Source organism: Physeter macrocephalus, chromosome 17 (genome assembly GCF_002837175.3).
Source record: "Physeter macrocephalus isolate SW-GA chromosome 17, ASM283717v5, whole genome shotgun sequence".
Lineage (NCBI taxonomy): Eukaryota > Metazoa > Chordata > Mammalia > Artiodactyla > Physeteridae > Physeter > Physeter macrocephalus.
The window spans coordinates 55230779-55246125 of NC_041230.1; the positions used below are offsets into that span (position 1 = coordinate 55230779).

Here is a 15347-nt window from a genome sequence, read left to right on the forward strand (position 1 = left end):
CCTTTCAGCCACAGATACCTTTTCTCCATCCCGTGGCAGAAAGGCTGAACCAGGACATGGGGCGCCCAAGTTCAGAGTCTTGAAACTAAGGGGGGGCTCAGGGTGAGCTCTGCTGCCACCAAGGCCCTCACACCTGTCCATCCAGACCCAGCGGGCACACCAAAGGCGATCACTCCTGCTTCTCGGCAGGGCTTTACGCTCTCTCATCTAAAGAGGAGCGCTGGGCGAGCCATCCCCCAAACCCCTGCCTACTTCCAGCCTGCGCTCTCCCGGCCTCACCCACGGGGGTGGAGTCGGCTCTCTGCCGGGCAAGACACTCGCCTCTGGTGGCTGGGGCTTCGGGATCCCAAGTTCCCCGGCGTCCTCTCTCAGCCCTTCCGTCCCCTCCCCAAGCCCTCGGGTCCTCTCTGGAAATCCCTTTCCTCTGAACTTCTGTTAACCGTGCTTACGATTAGTGTACTTATTTAGATACCTGTATTGCTGACATTTTATGTCTCATTTCATGAACTAATCTGTTGAATCATGAGAATCCGGGGCCTCAAAAAATACTTAACACAGCACTTAATACTCAGCAAGTTTTCAAGAAAAGAACAAACTTGATGACTGAAGGCTACATAACACAAGTCCCGGGTGCTGGTCCTCTTGAACCCTCTTACTTCTTTGTGCTTCGCAACGAAGTTAGACTGATACGTGGTCGTTTTTCTACCCACACTTCTACGAAGTTGCAGTGAGAGACTCACTGGCTTACAAGTGAATGATGGGGGCAGGGGGTGCAAGAAAGACAAAACTTGTCACTAATTATTTTACTGGTAACTGCCTTCACCTTCTCTCCTCCCCGTGACACCCTTTCAACATAAAACCTCTAGGAAACATCACTATCAGCTTTCGCAAGTGCACAGGATCTTAGCAGAAAGCACCCAGATCGCGTGCTTCTGATCCTATAGTCATTCTCTTCACCACGTAAGCCCCTCGAGAGCACGGTCAGCAGCCCGGCCGCCGTGCCCATCTGTAAGCGCAGCTCTAAGTGACAATGCTCACTAGCACACACGTCGCCGTGGCCACTTCTGTTCTGCGCCAACAGAGACTTTACGGCCAGCAAAGCCAACCGGCCCAGACGGAAAGGGCATGCCAGGCCTGCTCAGGGCTGCCTTCCTCAGCAAGGTTCATGAGAGAGTCAGACACCACCATGTGTAATGAGCCAACTTCTCCCTGTGCTCCCAGACCACGCCATCCAGGCAGCACCCTAACCAAGAAAACCATCACTCAGGCCCTTCGGCTTAGATGAGAAAAGCACTTCAGGAGCTTTGTCCAGATATGACACGGGAAAACACCTATCCTTTCAAGTTTAAAGCCACATGAGTAACATGTATACATGCATGTATATAATGATTTTATTGGAAAGGTAAGTCTACCCTCTTGATCACACTGATTTAGAACCAATTCTTGAAAACTGATTTCAAATCACGACACTTAGGCTTGACCACCATAATGACCTCCATAGGAAATCACAAAAATATAGAGCTTAAGAAGATATCAAACTAAGTTTATGTGTTATCAGGCCACAGATAAAGCAGATTGAAAATAACAGTAACAGGATTATAAAGCCTGGTTAACTTGCGTATTTTCTCAGGCTTTCTTTAAGATACGGGTGTATACAAAGATCCTGAATATTAACAGGCCAAGCAAAATGCATCTAACCTTATTCATAAGCCTGAGTTATAAGCCTAAAAATATGCAGAAACAGTCGGAGCTTAGAAGTGGCTAGAAGCTCAGAGAGGCTCAACCAACCCACTGGCGAATCACTTTTCTAAGGACTCCACCCCGCTGAGCCTCCACGTGCACAGCACCCCCGGGGGCTCCCCGTCACGCACAGGCCAGGGACCACGCAGGCCACAGCCTCTGATCTGTGGCCACCCCACTGTGGTTAGGAATCACGTGTGCGACAAGCCCAACGTGGACAAGCAGAACACAGGAGAGGAGATTCAGTCGGGAGACACAGGAAGACGGAGGAGGCAATCTCAGGCACTGTCTTGGTTTTTTTCCTTTTGTGCATGCTTTTTGGGAGGGGTAGTGGGTGGGGAAGGATTGTGTAAAGTTGAAAGTCTGTTCAGAACCAGATCATCATGAAGGGTGTGGATGGCAGCCAGGAGTGTGAAGGCACCCGTGTAGCCACAACCAAGCCCAGAGCCGGGTGGGGTGGCGGTACTCACTGAACAGCATCACCGAGAACCCTGGCGCTCCCTGACAATGACCGACACACAGAGAGAGACTCAACGCGTGGCCTCATCCGTGCCCACCAGTGTCCTTAGAACAGCTGGCCCCCAAACGTGCAAAGGCAGGACGCGTCTGGAAAGCCTTTCTGACTGGTTACAGGAAGGTGGGGCAGCTCCCACACCTGCCCCACACGAGCCATGAGGCAGTTCAAGGAGCGCCTGCAGCCGGCGGGGCACATAGGAGGACTACCAGTTTCTAAGTGAAATGAAAAAAACAAACAGATGAAACGTCAACAGTGAACGGGGCTCTCGATATGACTTGAAAACTGAACGTGGGGTTAGGAGGCCGCCAGACCGGACAGGCACAGCCTGGACGCGCTGACCAAGCGCTCCAGACGCTCGGCCTCCGAGCAGGGCAGGCTGCTCCATCACTGCTGGCCCGGGTGTGCGTGCGGTGTGCGCACTCACGCTTAAGGAAGCGGGAACCAAGGTGGAGGGCAAACGAGGTGTCATTTGTTTGTTCCACTCACATTGTAATTGTTTTCAATAACTGCCCAAGAAGTATTCATCAAAAATTTTTGAAAATACAGAAAAACAAAAAATTTAGAAAGAAATCACCTGCTATAGACACTTGCCATTTCAGTTTCCTCATTGCTCAAAAACATACACCTTCATCTTTATTCACCAAACACTATTTCTGCATCTCCAAACTACTCAAGTCCAAATATAAAGGGGTGTATAAAAAACTCCTCCTTTCTACCAAGAAATTCGCTATGAAGAGATGTTATTTCTGGCACCCCAGGTGCAGAACGCCAATGCGGTTTTAGCTCCTCTGCGCCCAGGTTGCTCGAGTGCCACGACCTCCAGGGCCGGGCCACGGGCTACTCCAGGGCCCTCATGGTCACACCTGCGTCCTCGGGGGCCCCGGAGGGAGGCGCTCTGGGTGGTGGAGAGTCAGCGTGTGTGCTGGAAGCCAAAGCCGTCTTTGCTGAAAGGCAACGACCCGGTGCACACGGGCTCACTAGCAGGCAATCTAGAGAAGATGACCACAGCTGTAAACGGGGCACTGAACCGACGCTGCACGTGCCGCCCAGCGTGCCTTCCAGGGAGGAGCACAGAACCCGGGAAACACGCCCGCCAGTCTCCACGCCAAGTGACCAGCACGACGCCTGGTATCTAAAGGAGGAGAGAGGCTGTGAGGTTCTGGCCCCAAACGTCCTCCTAGTGACAAATGCCCACAGCTCCCCTGCGCGGGCTCCAGAGGAGAGCTCGGCACAGACGCACCAGGCCCGGCACCGACGGGTCCCAGGGCCCAGCCCCGAACAGAGGGCAAGTCACCAACCTAAAAAGCAGGGACTGCAGGAAGAAACCCGCCAAGAAACTGCCAACACGCCTGGGTGTGCAGCCTGAAGGGGCAGCGTCTCTCGCACCGCACGACCCCCAACCCTAAGCCATCAACAAAAAGCCACATGTGACAAGCGTTCTGTCTATAAACCAGCTGAGAGGACTCCACGGGGTGACCCACTTCCAACTCTAAGAAAAGGATGGACTTAATCCTGCGCCGAGGCCCACGGGGGACAGTCAGCACAGAGCCCCGGCTTCCAAGAGATGGCGGACGCCCACTCACAGCCCCTCCGCCCTCGGTCCTGTCCGTCTAATCTCCACAGCTCCTCTGCATTGGCAGCTGGTTCCATCTGAAGCAGCCTCAGGATGTGTCCAGAAGAAGCCTTTCGGGCAAAGGGGAAACCGCACATGAACCCAGATCCGCTGCCCTCGACAGGATGCGACAGGGCGGGGGGAGAAGACTGGGCTCAGGGCACACTGTCGGCTGGCCTGGGTCATTCACTTGGTGACCACACTGCGGCCACACAAGCTCTCTGGGCCGTGGCCTCCCAGCGGTGCTCACGCCATGTCTGTTCTCTTCGCCCAGACAACTCGAGACCTTGCAAGTCCAAGTGCCGCGCAGCAGTACTGTGGAGGGCCAGGAAGGCAGCGGCCCCCTGCTCTGACCCACCTCCTCCGGCCCCTGGAACCCAGCAAGCTGGCCCAAATGCTTCAGACAGTGCCCAGTGCAGGGGAGGCCCAGGCAAAGCTGAAAGCAATCTGTTCCTTCAGCCTCTGCACACCAGGGCTCTCAAAGGCTAGAGAGCAACAGTTTGTCCCTGCCTTACAGCCTAATAAAGAAATAAAAAGTGCAGTCTTTAAAACACAAGTCCAGGGCTTCCCTGGTGCCACAGTGGTTAAGAATCTGCCTGCCAATGCAGGGGACACGGGTTCTAGCCCTGGTCCGGGAAGATCCCACATGCCGCGGAGCAACTAAGCTCATGCGCCACAACTACTGAGCCTGCCCTCTGGAGCCCATGAGCCACAACTACTGAGCCCACGAGCCACAGCTACTGAAGCCCGTGCGCCTAGAGCCCGTGCTCCGCACAAGAGAAGCCACCGCAAGGAGAAGTCCGCGCTCCACAACGAAAAGTAGCCCCCGCTCACCGCAACTAGCAAAAGTCCGCACGCAGCAACAAAGACCCAACACAGCCAAAAATTAAAAAAATAAATTTATTTTTAAACACACACACACACACACACACACACACACACACAAGGCCATGTGTCTATTCAACTATGCCCTGTTAAATAACTGTTTCTTGTCCGGATTTTCAACTTTCATACCACTGTCAGTTATTTTAAAACAGTTAATAGAAGTTACTAAAACACATCCGATGGACACACTAACTCCGGCACGACTCTGACCCCCACCCCCGCACACAGTCCAGGCCCTGGGCTCAGCGGCTGGGGACGGGAAGAGGGGTGAGGCAGGGTCTGTCTGTTTTTAAACCACCGTAATGTGAGCAGCATGTTTTTCTTGCAAAAATTTAGATAACACTGATACACTAAAAGAAAGAAAAACTAAAAGAAAGTTTAAAAGAAACTAAAGACAAAAGAAAACTGAAGACAAGTCCCCACCATCGGGTCTCCAGCCAAACACTGAATCAATACTCGCCCGCCTCCGTTTAAGATTACAAGTGTTACCCACGAGCAAACCTTCCCTAACTTAACATAGAAACCCACGATTGATTCCCCAAACCTGCTGTGCACGGTCCCACAATAATTTATAAAACCGCAGGACCTGGAATCAGAGCCTTGCAGGGTGCAGGGCTGCCGGTTCACACAGGACAGAAGGCCAAGCACACCTCAGGAAGCAGGCGAGTCCTGCCTGCAACATCCTCCACTCATGTGCAGGAGGCCACCTGCTCTGAAGTTGTCCTGAGCCAGTGAGACTAAGCTGTGAGGCTCGGCTCTGTATCGAAATCGAGCTGAGATCCAGAACACAACATCTATCTACACACACACACACACACACACACACACACACCCCAACACCAATTATGTCTCAATCACACTGGGGGGGAAATAAAACATAAAAATTTTAAAAAATTAGAAAGGGACAGAATGATTTTTTTCCTTCCTTTTACCTCAATCAGGTGGCCTTTGGTTACAGTAACCCACATTTAATATCAACAGAATTCAACCCTAACGACAGCCCTGTGGTGGCAGAATCGGGGAAGGTCAGTGAGGAGTTTGTTGGCATATATGTGAGTGCCTGTGTGTGAGCACACATGTGAGCAAATATACATGAGTGCACAGCAAGAGGGGGCTTTTCACGGCAGAGGCTGTAAGATAGAAGAGAGCTTCCAGGCCATAAAAAGGCAACTCGGGACTCGTCTGCTCATCAGTCTTCACAAAACGAGCAAAGAGTCCCGTGTTCACGTCCTCCAGCACCAGGAAAGCGTGTGGCGTGGGAATCACAGTGGCCGGAGCCCTCCCCATGGTGAGGACCCCCCTTCCTAGGAAGTCGGGCTGGTTTCCAGCAAGAGATGAACCAAGTAAGGAAAAGCGACAGCACCCAAAGCCACCCCCAATTCTGCCTGCAGAAATGCAGTTAACTCCCAGCTATTAAGCAATAAACAAAACAGATGTTTTATGCCGTCTATAAACTTTTATCTCTTCATTATTTTTTAATAAGACCACTGAGTTGAGAAAACACCAACTAAATGCTTTGTAGGCAGCCCTGAAGCTAACACCTTATAAACAAAACCCATCATTCTTCTGCTGTAGCTTTTTTGAAAACAGGTTCCGAGAGAAGATTCTAAGAAATTCCAATTCTCCATGGCCGAGACTCGGAACGCCTGAGTAGACGGCACCATTACAGACACAAGGACCAAGAACTTTCCCAGCGACCACGGCAGCTATGGCAACGCAGGTGGCACTCGCACTGCAAGGTCTCGGCCTTCGGAGCCCAGCAGAGCCCTCCCCGCCGGCCCGGAGACGGAGAAGCCCCCCACAACAGCAGGGAAGCTCGGAAGGGCCCGCGTGTCCTGGGCTGGCCGAGGGCCACCCTCCGTGGCGAGAAAGGAGGCGGAGCGACCAGTCCCGACAAGAAAACAAAAGCAAAGGACCGGGTCTTCACTCCTCAGGAATTACATTCGCTTTAGGTACAGCCTACCAACCACAGCCTGGAAAGAAGACCAACCCCTGCGGCAGCGGCGCTGTCCATCCGTGTCACAGGAAGCCCTCCTCCAGGCCATCACGCACGGGGACACCGGTCCACTTAATAGGCAGCTGTCGTATCCCCCGAGCTACCGCCTGGGCCCCAAACCTGCATCGACAAACCATGGAAGGTAAATTTTAATACTTAACCAATCCTTGGGAGATTGGGATTGACATAGAGACACTCATATGTATAAAACAGATAATAAAAAAAATTATAAAAAATACTTAACCAATCTTATTTAAGGAGAGAAGTCACTCTAAGCTCTCAATTGTCTTTAAAAACTTAAGGAACACAGTCGTATTTGTCAGCAAAAGAAGGAAAGAGGCTGCCAGTGTCTCTCCTATTTCTCGGATTATAGTTGTTGAAGTAAAGCCCTTACTGATTGGAAAACATAATGTGGGACTTTTTTTTTTTTTTTAATAAATTTGTTTATTTAGTTTTGGCCGCGTTGGGTCTTTGCTGCCGTGCGTGGGATTCTCATTGTGGTGGCTTCTCTTGTTGTGGAGCACGGGCTCTAGGAGAGCAGGCTTCAGTAGTTGTGGCACGTGGGCTCCGTAGTTGTGGCTCGTGGGCTCTAGAGCACAGGCTCAGTAGTTGTGGAGCACAGGCTTAGCAGCTCCGCGGCATGTGGGATCTTCCCAGACCAGGACTCGAACCCGTGTCCCCTGCATTGGCAGGCGGATTCTTAACTGCTGCACCACTAGGAAAGCCTCAGAAAGTCACATTTTTTTAAAACTTTATTCAACTGTAGTTGATTCACAACGTTGTGTTAACGTCTGCTGTATAGCAAAGCAGTGCGTCGCGCTGTTAACAGTGTGACGAGCAGGACGGTCCACGGAGCCTGTCCGCCTCATCACAGCCGCACAGCCGGTTCCCCAGACGCAGCGTGCCAGGCAGCCACTCCACCCTCCACCCCAGGAAGGCCTGGCCAAGAGGTCACAGCCACACACAGCCACTCTGGACGCTCGCAGACCAGCCTCTCTTCTGGGCTGTGACAGCACAGCACAGCTCCCGGGCAGGGCGAGGCTTTCTGAGACCATGGTCTCTAGTCTAGATGGACCCCCCCAGAAGGAGGGCTGCAATTCACGGGGGGTGGGGGGCGGCTCAGAGCTGCTGACACTTATCCCAAAAGGTACCTGCCAGGGAACAGTATTTCTAAAAGAACTTCAGGACACAAATAATAGAGATAAAACTGCAAGTCGTGACCTGAAACAGTTTACCTCTTACCTCTGGTGGGTGGAGAAAGCAGATCCTTTTCCCAGTGACAAAACGTTCATTTAAGAAAATAATAGTCTTGACAGCATGGATGACATCAAGCAAAACAAACGCTTCAGACGTTCTCACATGATGCAATGAACGCTTCGGAAAATGGAAGCCTGGAGACGCTTCCACCCCGACAGGACTGCAGGCATTCCTCACCCAGGCGGCCGCGGGGCCAGCCAGCACCCCGACTGGACATGATGAGCAGGCACTTCTCCTCTGTGGTCATCTGCCTCCCAAACCACAACCCCGTCTAAGGAGAAAACATCAGAGAAACCCACATGGAGGACACTCTCTAAGAAACACCTCACTGGTGGTCCTCGAAACTGCCCAGGCCACAGAAGACCAGAAGAGACTGAGGTGACAGGACCGCTGAACGTGATGGGGTGTGCCGGGCAGGGCCCTGGGACAGAGGGGGCGTCGGGCAAGGAGTGAGGCTGAAGAGTCTGAGTGCGAGGTGATACAACGCGCCAGGGCCAGTCCCGGGAGGACAGACCGCCAGCGCCGACCCGACGACGCCAACGGGCCCATCAGCGGCCCCGTGGGCAGGGCCGCCAAGGAGCCCAGGGCCTGCGCCTCTGAACCATCCAACTCCTGGAGCAGAAAACCACCCAGGGCTGCTTTCTTCTGAACACCATGTCAGAGAAGAGGAACACCGGAAACAGATTCTAAGCAATTCCACTGCAGAAGAAAGGAAACCACTTTGAGTGAGCCTGTGGCGAATCCCCACCAGGGACCCTCCCCGTCGCCCTCACCCAGGTGACCCGGGCACCCTCCCGTCCACGGAGTCCTTCCCTTGTCCCCAGCGCACAAAGTTTAAAGCCAAGGAATCCACAAAATGCTCCCGTATCACCGTGAAGACCCGAGAGGCAGTGACGCCCCAGCCCCGGTCAGGCAGAGGCACCCGATCCCGGACCCCCACCCCGCGCCACACCCCTGTCCAGCCCTCCCGGTGCCTACTCTGCTCGAGCCGGCATCACGGAGAAGACGCGTGAAAGCGTACCTTAATCTACACGGCTCTGCAAAAACTAACATCTGTTCTTGGTGACACATAAATGTGCCAACTGAATTAGAAAAGGGACGTCCCCTAAGGTCTAAAACAGCCCCAGCAGAGCCGTGGGGCCTGGAGGCCGAGTGTGCTCTGCTCTGCGGTCACCCGCTCCACCTGGCACGGCAGCCCAGGGGAGATCCCAATAAACCTGCAGTCTCCAGGCTTCGGGGCAGAGCTCTCAGGCCTCTGGTCCTACCTGCCTGCGACTGCTGGTGTTCAAGAGTTTTGCTGTTTTCTGGCTCACCTGGTCTCACCCTTCACACTCCCCAAAACTGAAGGAAGTCAGCTTTACAGGAGCTTTACAGGAGGCAGGGAGGTGCTTGATAAAGAGTACAAACCCATTTCAAGTTGAAGCAAACAGCAACCAGTACATGGGGGTTCCAAACTGCTTAAGCCTCACCACAATTATCTAGAAATTAAACCACACTTCTTGGACTCTTCTGCGGAGGTTTCAGTCTAAAGCACATCATTGTTACTGGTCCTTCAGATCATTTAAAAACCCAAAAATTGCTAGCAAAAAAGGCAACACGAAGTCCACGTGAGCTATGCTTACTATGAGATTTAAATACGTAATAATGTACAGGTTAGAACATAAGGCACCTTATTTCCCAAAACAGGAACGTGACCTAGACAACCACACATCATCCATTCCAAGAACCTACTGCTTACAGTGGAGAAATCACTTTTATAGCTGTTCTTTTAATTTTCATCTTATAAAAAGCAAACGTGCCCGCTGAGGACCACTACATCACGCAGGGCGCTCCGGGTGGTTTGCTCTGGGCACCCCCCGTCCCCCCGCGCAACCCCCCCTTCCCAGCGCACACGCCCGTGCCCGCGGGGCCCCGGCCTCACTGCCTGCTGGGTATCCCAGTCACCCTCCTCCCGGCACCTCAAGTCCCTCGTGCCCAAACACAGCTCCTCCCATCAGCCCCTTCTCTCTGTGTCCCCCGTCTCTGCAGCGACACTGCCCTCTCTCCAGTTACGGAGTTGAGGGTCTGGTTCCCCACTTCCCAAGCCCCAGAGCAGCCTCGGAGATGGGTCCGCGCCGGCTCGCTGGGCTTCCTCCCCGCCCCCCTTCCCAGACACCCCTTGGTCTGGTGGCCCAACCTCGCCTGCACCCCAACCTTTAGACACACTGGACTCGCAGCTCCAGACTCACTCTGATTCCTTCACCCGAAAGCCCTTTTTTAAACACTACGACCATTTGTTCTAATTATACTTATTACTCAAAGCCCACCCAAAGCTACCTCTTCAGTAGAGCCTTGGTCAAGCTCGATCCACAAGAGAAACAGTCTCCCCCTTCCCACACACCTCCTTCTCACAGGTGCTTCTAGCGGGTCTCTCTGTGCGTCTGACATCTTTCTGCGAGACTCAAATGCCTTGAGGTTCACTCGTGCTCACAGGTGACGTCACAGCCTCATGGAAGAGCACCCGCTGGGGCTGCTAGAGTCCCACGCACACACGAGACTCCACCTTCCTTCTGCAGGCAAAGTGAGAACGCCCACCACAGGGGGCCTTTACGGATTAAAAGGGGGAGCAGCTGGCCCGGTGCTGATGGGCAGTAAGCAGTCCAGCTAGGCCATTACTCTTCACGCTGGAAATCCAGCCGACTGTTACACGGCATCTTGCACATACAGATGCTAAATATTTACTAAATAAAAGGGAATACGTCAAGACAGTGAGAACTACCACTCTGATTTGCAGAAGTTTGAAGTTTATGCCAAAGAAGAATCACCAAGAAAGTTACGGCACAGACTGATTTAATTCTGAGGGCCAAAAATAAGGGAAGCGCTCCAACCACAGTGTGTCAAAAGTGGCAGTGGGTCCTGACACGCAGCTGTGGTCACACAGATCCAGCAAAGCCACAGCCCACAGAGCAGGAGCCAGTCCAGGGCAGAAAGCGCTGGGCAGGGCCCACGCGGGGTGAGGCGCTCCTGGCCCGGCTGTCCCCAGCGCAGGCGCGCTCTCAAGACTACGGTCCAACCGGCTTCCGCGTCCCTGGACACAAAGGGCCTCGACTCCACCAAGCTTGCTGTACTCCTCTCAATAATCAGGAGACCCCTCCCGATACAAAAATATCTCTGACAGACAGTTAAGAGTATTTTCCCCTCCTCATCTCAATAAAACCTGAAAAAGATCACTTTCATATACAGGTGTCATGTTTTATGATAAAAAACTTCATTAAAGATGCTTACCGGGTTGTACATCAGTTTCATAGTAAACGGCCTGCAGAGTTACATCCAGGAGGTTACTGAGTTATTGGGAAAAGGCCCAGCGTCCTCACTTCCAATTAAAGCAGATCGGCCCCAGCATTATTAGAACGTCAGTCTCAAGGTCCCTTCACAGTCAATTCAGAGACAGCAATTTTTTAGAAGACTAATAAAAGTTGAGTATACAGAACTCCATAACTTTAAAAAGTTCTCCAAACCAGCAAATGTGTACCGATATATTTCGAGTCATTGCAATCCAGATCATCTTAAAAGGTCTGCAAAATTTGGGAAAAAAAGACAGATTTTTAGATCAAGTGACCAGGCTGAACTACAGAAGACAAAACCAAAGTGACCCAAGAGGAAGCTACATGGTGCAAATGATCCAAGAGAATCAGGGTCTAAAACTATGAGATGCAACGTCAGTTTGGAGGCAGCGTCTCAGCAGGAAGAATTACGCAAGGAAACTGGATGAGGCCCAGGGAAGGGCTGTGTGCTGCCAGAGGAGTGGCTGGACCTCGCCCAGCAACCTGTCCTGGGAGCAGCGTCCGCACCCCCAAGAGCGGCTGGCACACAGGAAGCCCGGCCGCTTGGCACTGCCTTCCGCTGCTGGTCTGCACTGGAAGAGACGATCAAAGGAAGGGAGCCAGCTTAGGGCACCGACACACAGCTGAGGGTGTGTGCTGAGTCTGTGAGCATGCGCCAGAAGACGTGCACAGACCTACTTTAAAGCGGGGGGCGGGGGGCGCCGATGTTCACATTTCTGTGAGAACTACAGGAGGGGTGCTTACTACCAAGGGTCCACCAAATCAGGAGTCCTCTGAAAATGCACACGAACTCGTGAGCTTACACACTAGGGAGAGGTCATGGACACCATCAGATTCTCCTAAGGCTGTGGAATTTTGAGACACCGATAAGCATATAGGCTGACTTGATTTGTTCAACTACGATTTCTCATACATTCTGAAGAGCTAAGTACAGCTGTTTACAAAATGTGGTCCAAGGACCCTTAGGAATTCCTGCAGCCCTTTTGCAACTTTTTTCATAGCAACACTGCCTTTTTAGCTGGGGTGATATTTGCACTCATGATGCAAAGGTGATGGTCCAATTTGCTTAAGAACCTCCATGATGAACCATTAATTAATGAATTATTAATTTCATTAAATACCAAGCCTTTCCGTACTTGTCTTTTTCATTTTCTATGTAACAAAATGTGAAATGTAAATGAAGCATTTCTGCTGTGTACCAAATAATAGCTGTCTCCAGCAAAAGCATTTTTATATGGAAGAATGACTGATATACAAACGAGGGTATTTGGCAGACTGTTTCTAGAAAATGAACAAAATGAGACTGTCACTTCAAGGAAAACACCTGACCTAATTGATTTTTGGCCACGACGTGAAGCATGCGGAATCCTAGTTCCCCAACCAGGGATCGAACCCAGGCCCTCAGCACTGGAAGCTCAGGGTCCTAACCACTGGACCTCCAGGGAAGTCCCAGCACCTGACCTGTTTTATTGCCAACGCTAAAATTCAAGCATTTGGTCAAATATTAGAATTTTGGAAAACGCCATGAGCAGATAGCTTTTGATGGCTTAAAGGCTCTTCTGATGAGACTGGTGGTAACAGAAACAAAAGTAGCAAAATAAAATACATCAGCATCTGGAAGACAGAAATAACTGAGCAAACCACAGTTGACCAACTGCCAATGCACAATGCTGCAAAATCCAACACAGGTAAAAGGTCCAGTTACAGTGCAAGAAAGACCAGTGGGTCGAATACAGCTGAGAAGAAACACCTGTGACCCAATGGAGGACGCATGCTGCCAATGACCATCACCACATGACTATTTGTTGGGTTTCAGTGTCATAGCAAATAAAACCTCCAAAATTATATCAAAAAGCTATTGAATTCCCTGGCCGTCCAGTGGTTAGGACTCGGCGCTTTCACTGCCGGCGCCTGGGTTCAACCCCTGGTCAGGAAACTAAGGTCCCGCAAGCTGCGTGGTGAGGCCAAAAAAAAAAAAAAAAAAACAAAAACAAAAAAAAAGCTATTCAGATATTCTTCCCTATTCCAGCTACATTTGGGCGGGGGGCATACTTTAACCAAAGCAACATATGACAGTTTTTCATTTTGGAAAGTACAGTGATTTAGAGTAAAATGCAATGGGTTTATTACTCCTACTTTTAAATGAAATTAGTAAATAAGCATTTTATTGACAGACACCCCTATACAGACAGAAGTTTTCTGGGCCCCTCTGTGTTTACAACATGAGGAGTTCCTGAGATGACAGGGCCCAGGAACAAGGGCGTGCAGGAGAGACAGCTACTCCAGGCCCCCACTCCATCACAGACCCCGCCAAGACCTCACCCACGACAAGACCCTTTAATCCGTGTGCCCCACTCCCTGGATCCCACCATGATCACCGTCAACTAGACGAGAAGAGAGAAAACATGAACATATACAAAATCTGAGCGTTTCTCTCAAAGAAGCACTGGCTTTCTGTCTGTCTCCCTGGTGGCAGCCGACGCCCAGGGCCGCGTGGTTCCACATCAGGAGCACAGAGGAGACTGGAGCAGGGTGGCGGGCCTGGCCCGCCTGGTGGGCCTGTCTGTCCATTCAGCTCCACTTGAGACTTGTGGAGGCCAGCAGAGAGTGCCCGCCGGCTGCGGGACGCAGACACCGACACGAGGGGCCCACGCGCCCCGGGCTGGGGCATGACTGGGACTTTGTCCTTTTTGCTCGGCAAGAATAAGATGCACTATTCCAGATTTTACAGCAATCTTTTGTAGACCCTGACCCAGTACTATCCTCTGAATGTCAAGATGAAAAGGATCCAAAATCATCTCATTTACAGATGGGGAAATGAAGGCCTAGCGGTGAGGCTGCAGCACAGGGGTGAACAGACCGGGTCCAGGTCCAAGCAGCCCCCACGCTGGCTACCAGAACCTCCGGGCGGGGCTCTGCTTCAGAACGTGGCTCAGGGCCCTGAGCGTCAATCCTACTGCTGAGTCCAGGGGCAGAGCTCACTCGCAAAAATGCAGCGTGTGGGTTGCGTTTGGAGAATTTGGCGGCATTCTGAAATAGCTACAGACCCCATGACACTCTACGTGTTCTAAGCCCAGGTTAAGAATTACTGGTCTTGTCTCTGAAAGGAAAATTAAGTGGTGTGGGCAAAGGCACATTGGCTGGACAGGCACACAGACTTCCCAAGGAGCCCAGCGAGGGCCTCGTACCGCCTCTGGACTGGGGTGCACACCCTCGGACCCCAGGAGACCACAGCCCGAGGCCATCCTTCTGCCTGTCGCCCATCACCAACTCCGCAGTGTGTCACCGCTGTGGGGATGGTTTCCACGCGAAGTGTTTCAGGTGTTCCCTGAACAGAAGGCTGCATCGTTCTGGAGCAACGTCCTGCACAGTCCAGGGCTCTCGGAACTGGGGGACAACACGGCACAAGCGTCCGGGCGGCAACACCCCCTCTTCCAGGCAATTCACAGAGAGGTCAGAGGTCAGCAGCTGGCTTTGTTTACTGTCTACTTCCCATCAGAGAAGACCAGAGAGACAATTAAAAGTGATCCAAGATGCCCTTCAGTAGGTGAATGGATAAATAAACTGTGGGACATCCAGACGATGGACTATTATTCAGCGCTAAAAAAAAAAAGAGAAATGAGCTATCAAGCCATGAAAAGACACGGAGGCACCTTAAATGCACATTCCTACGTGAAAGGAGCCCGTCTGAAAAGGCGGTACGAGCCCAACCACATGATATTCTGGAAAAGGCAAAACTGGAGACAGTGAAGAGATGGAAGGGTGAACAGGTGGAGGGAGAGGGTTTCAGGGCAGTGAGATGAGTCTATGTGAGGCTGTGATGGCGGAGACGCATCATCACACACTCGACCAAACCCACAGGACTGACAGCACCGAGAGGGAAGCAGAATGCAGACCGTGGATTCTGGGTGACACCATGTCTGTGCAGGTTCACTGCTTTCTATAGATCAACCACTCCGCCGGGTTGGGTGGGTGGGGGTGGAGTGTAAACGGGAAATCTCTGTACCCTGCTGCTTG

At 51.9% G+C, this 15347-nt stretch overlaps 1 protein-coding gene across 1 annotated transcript in view; it reads right to left on the minus strand.

The window, feature by feature from the left end:
- Nucleotides 1–7100: 7100 nt before the first annotated feature.
- The window catches only part of LOC114484138 (sterile alpha motif domain-containing protein 1-like), a 94192-nt gene continuing 85945 nt past the window's right edge, over nt 7101–15347 (minus strand). The window contains exon 2 of the mRNA XM_055078928.1: nt 7101–8278. Coding sequence (XP_054934903.1) covers nt 8096–8278 — 183 coding nt within the window. The 3' untranslated portion in view covers nt 7101–8095. The remainder of the gene's footprint in view (nt 8279–15347) is intronic.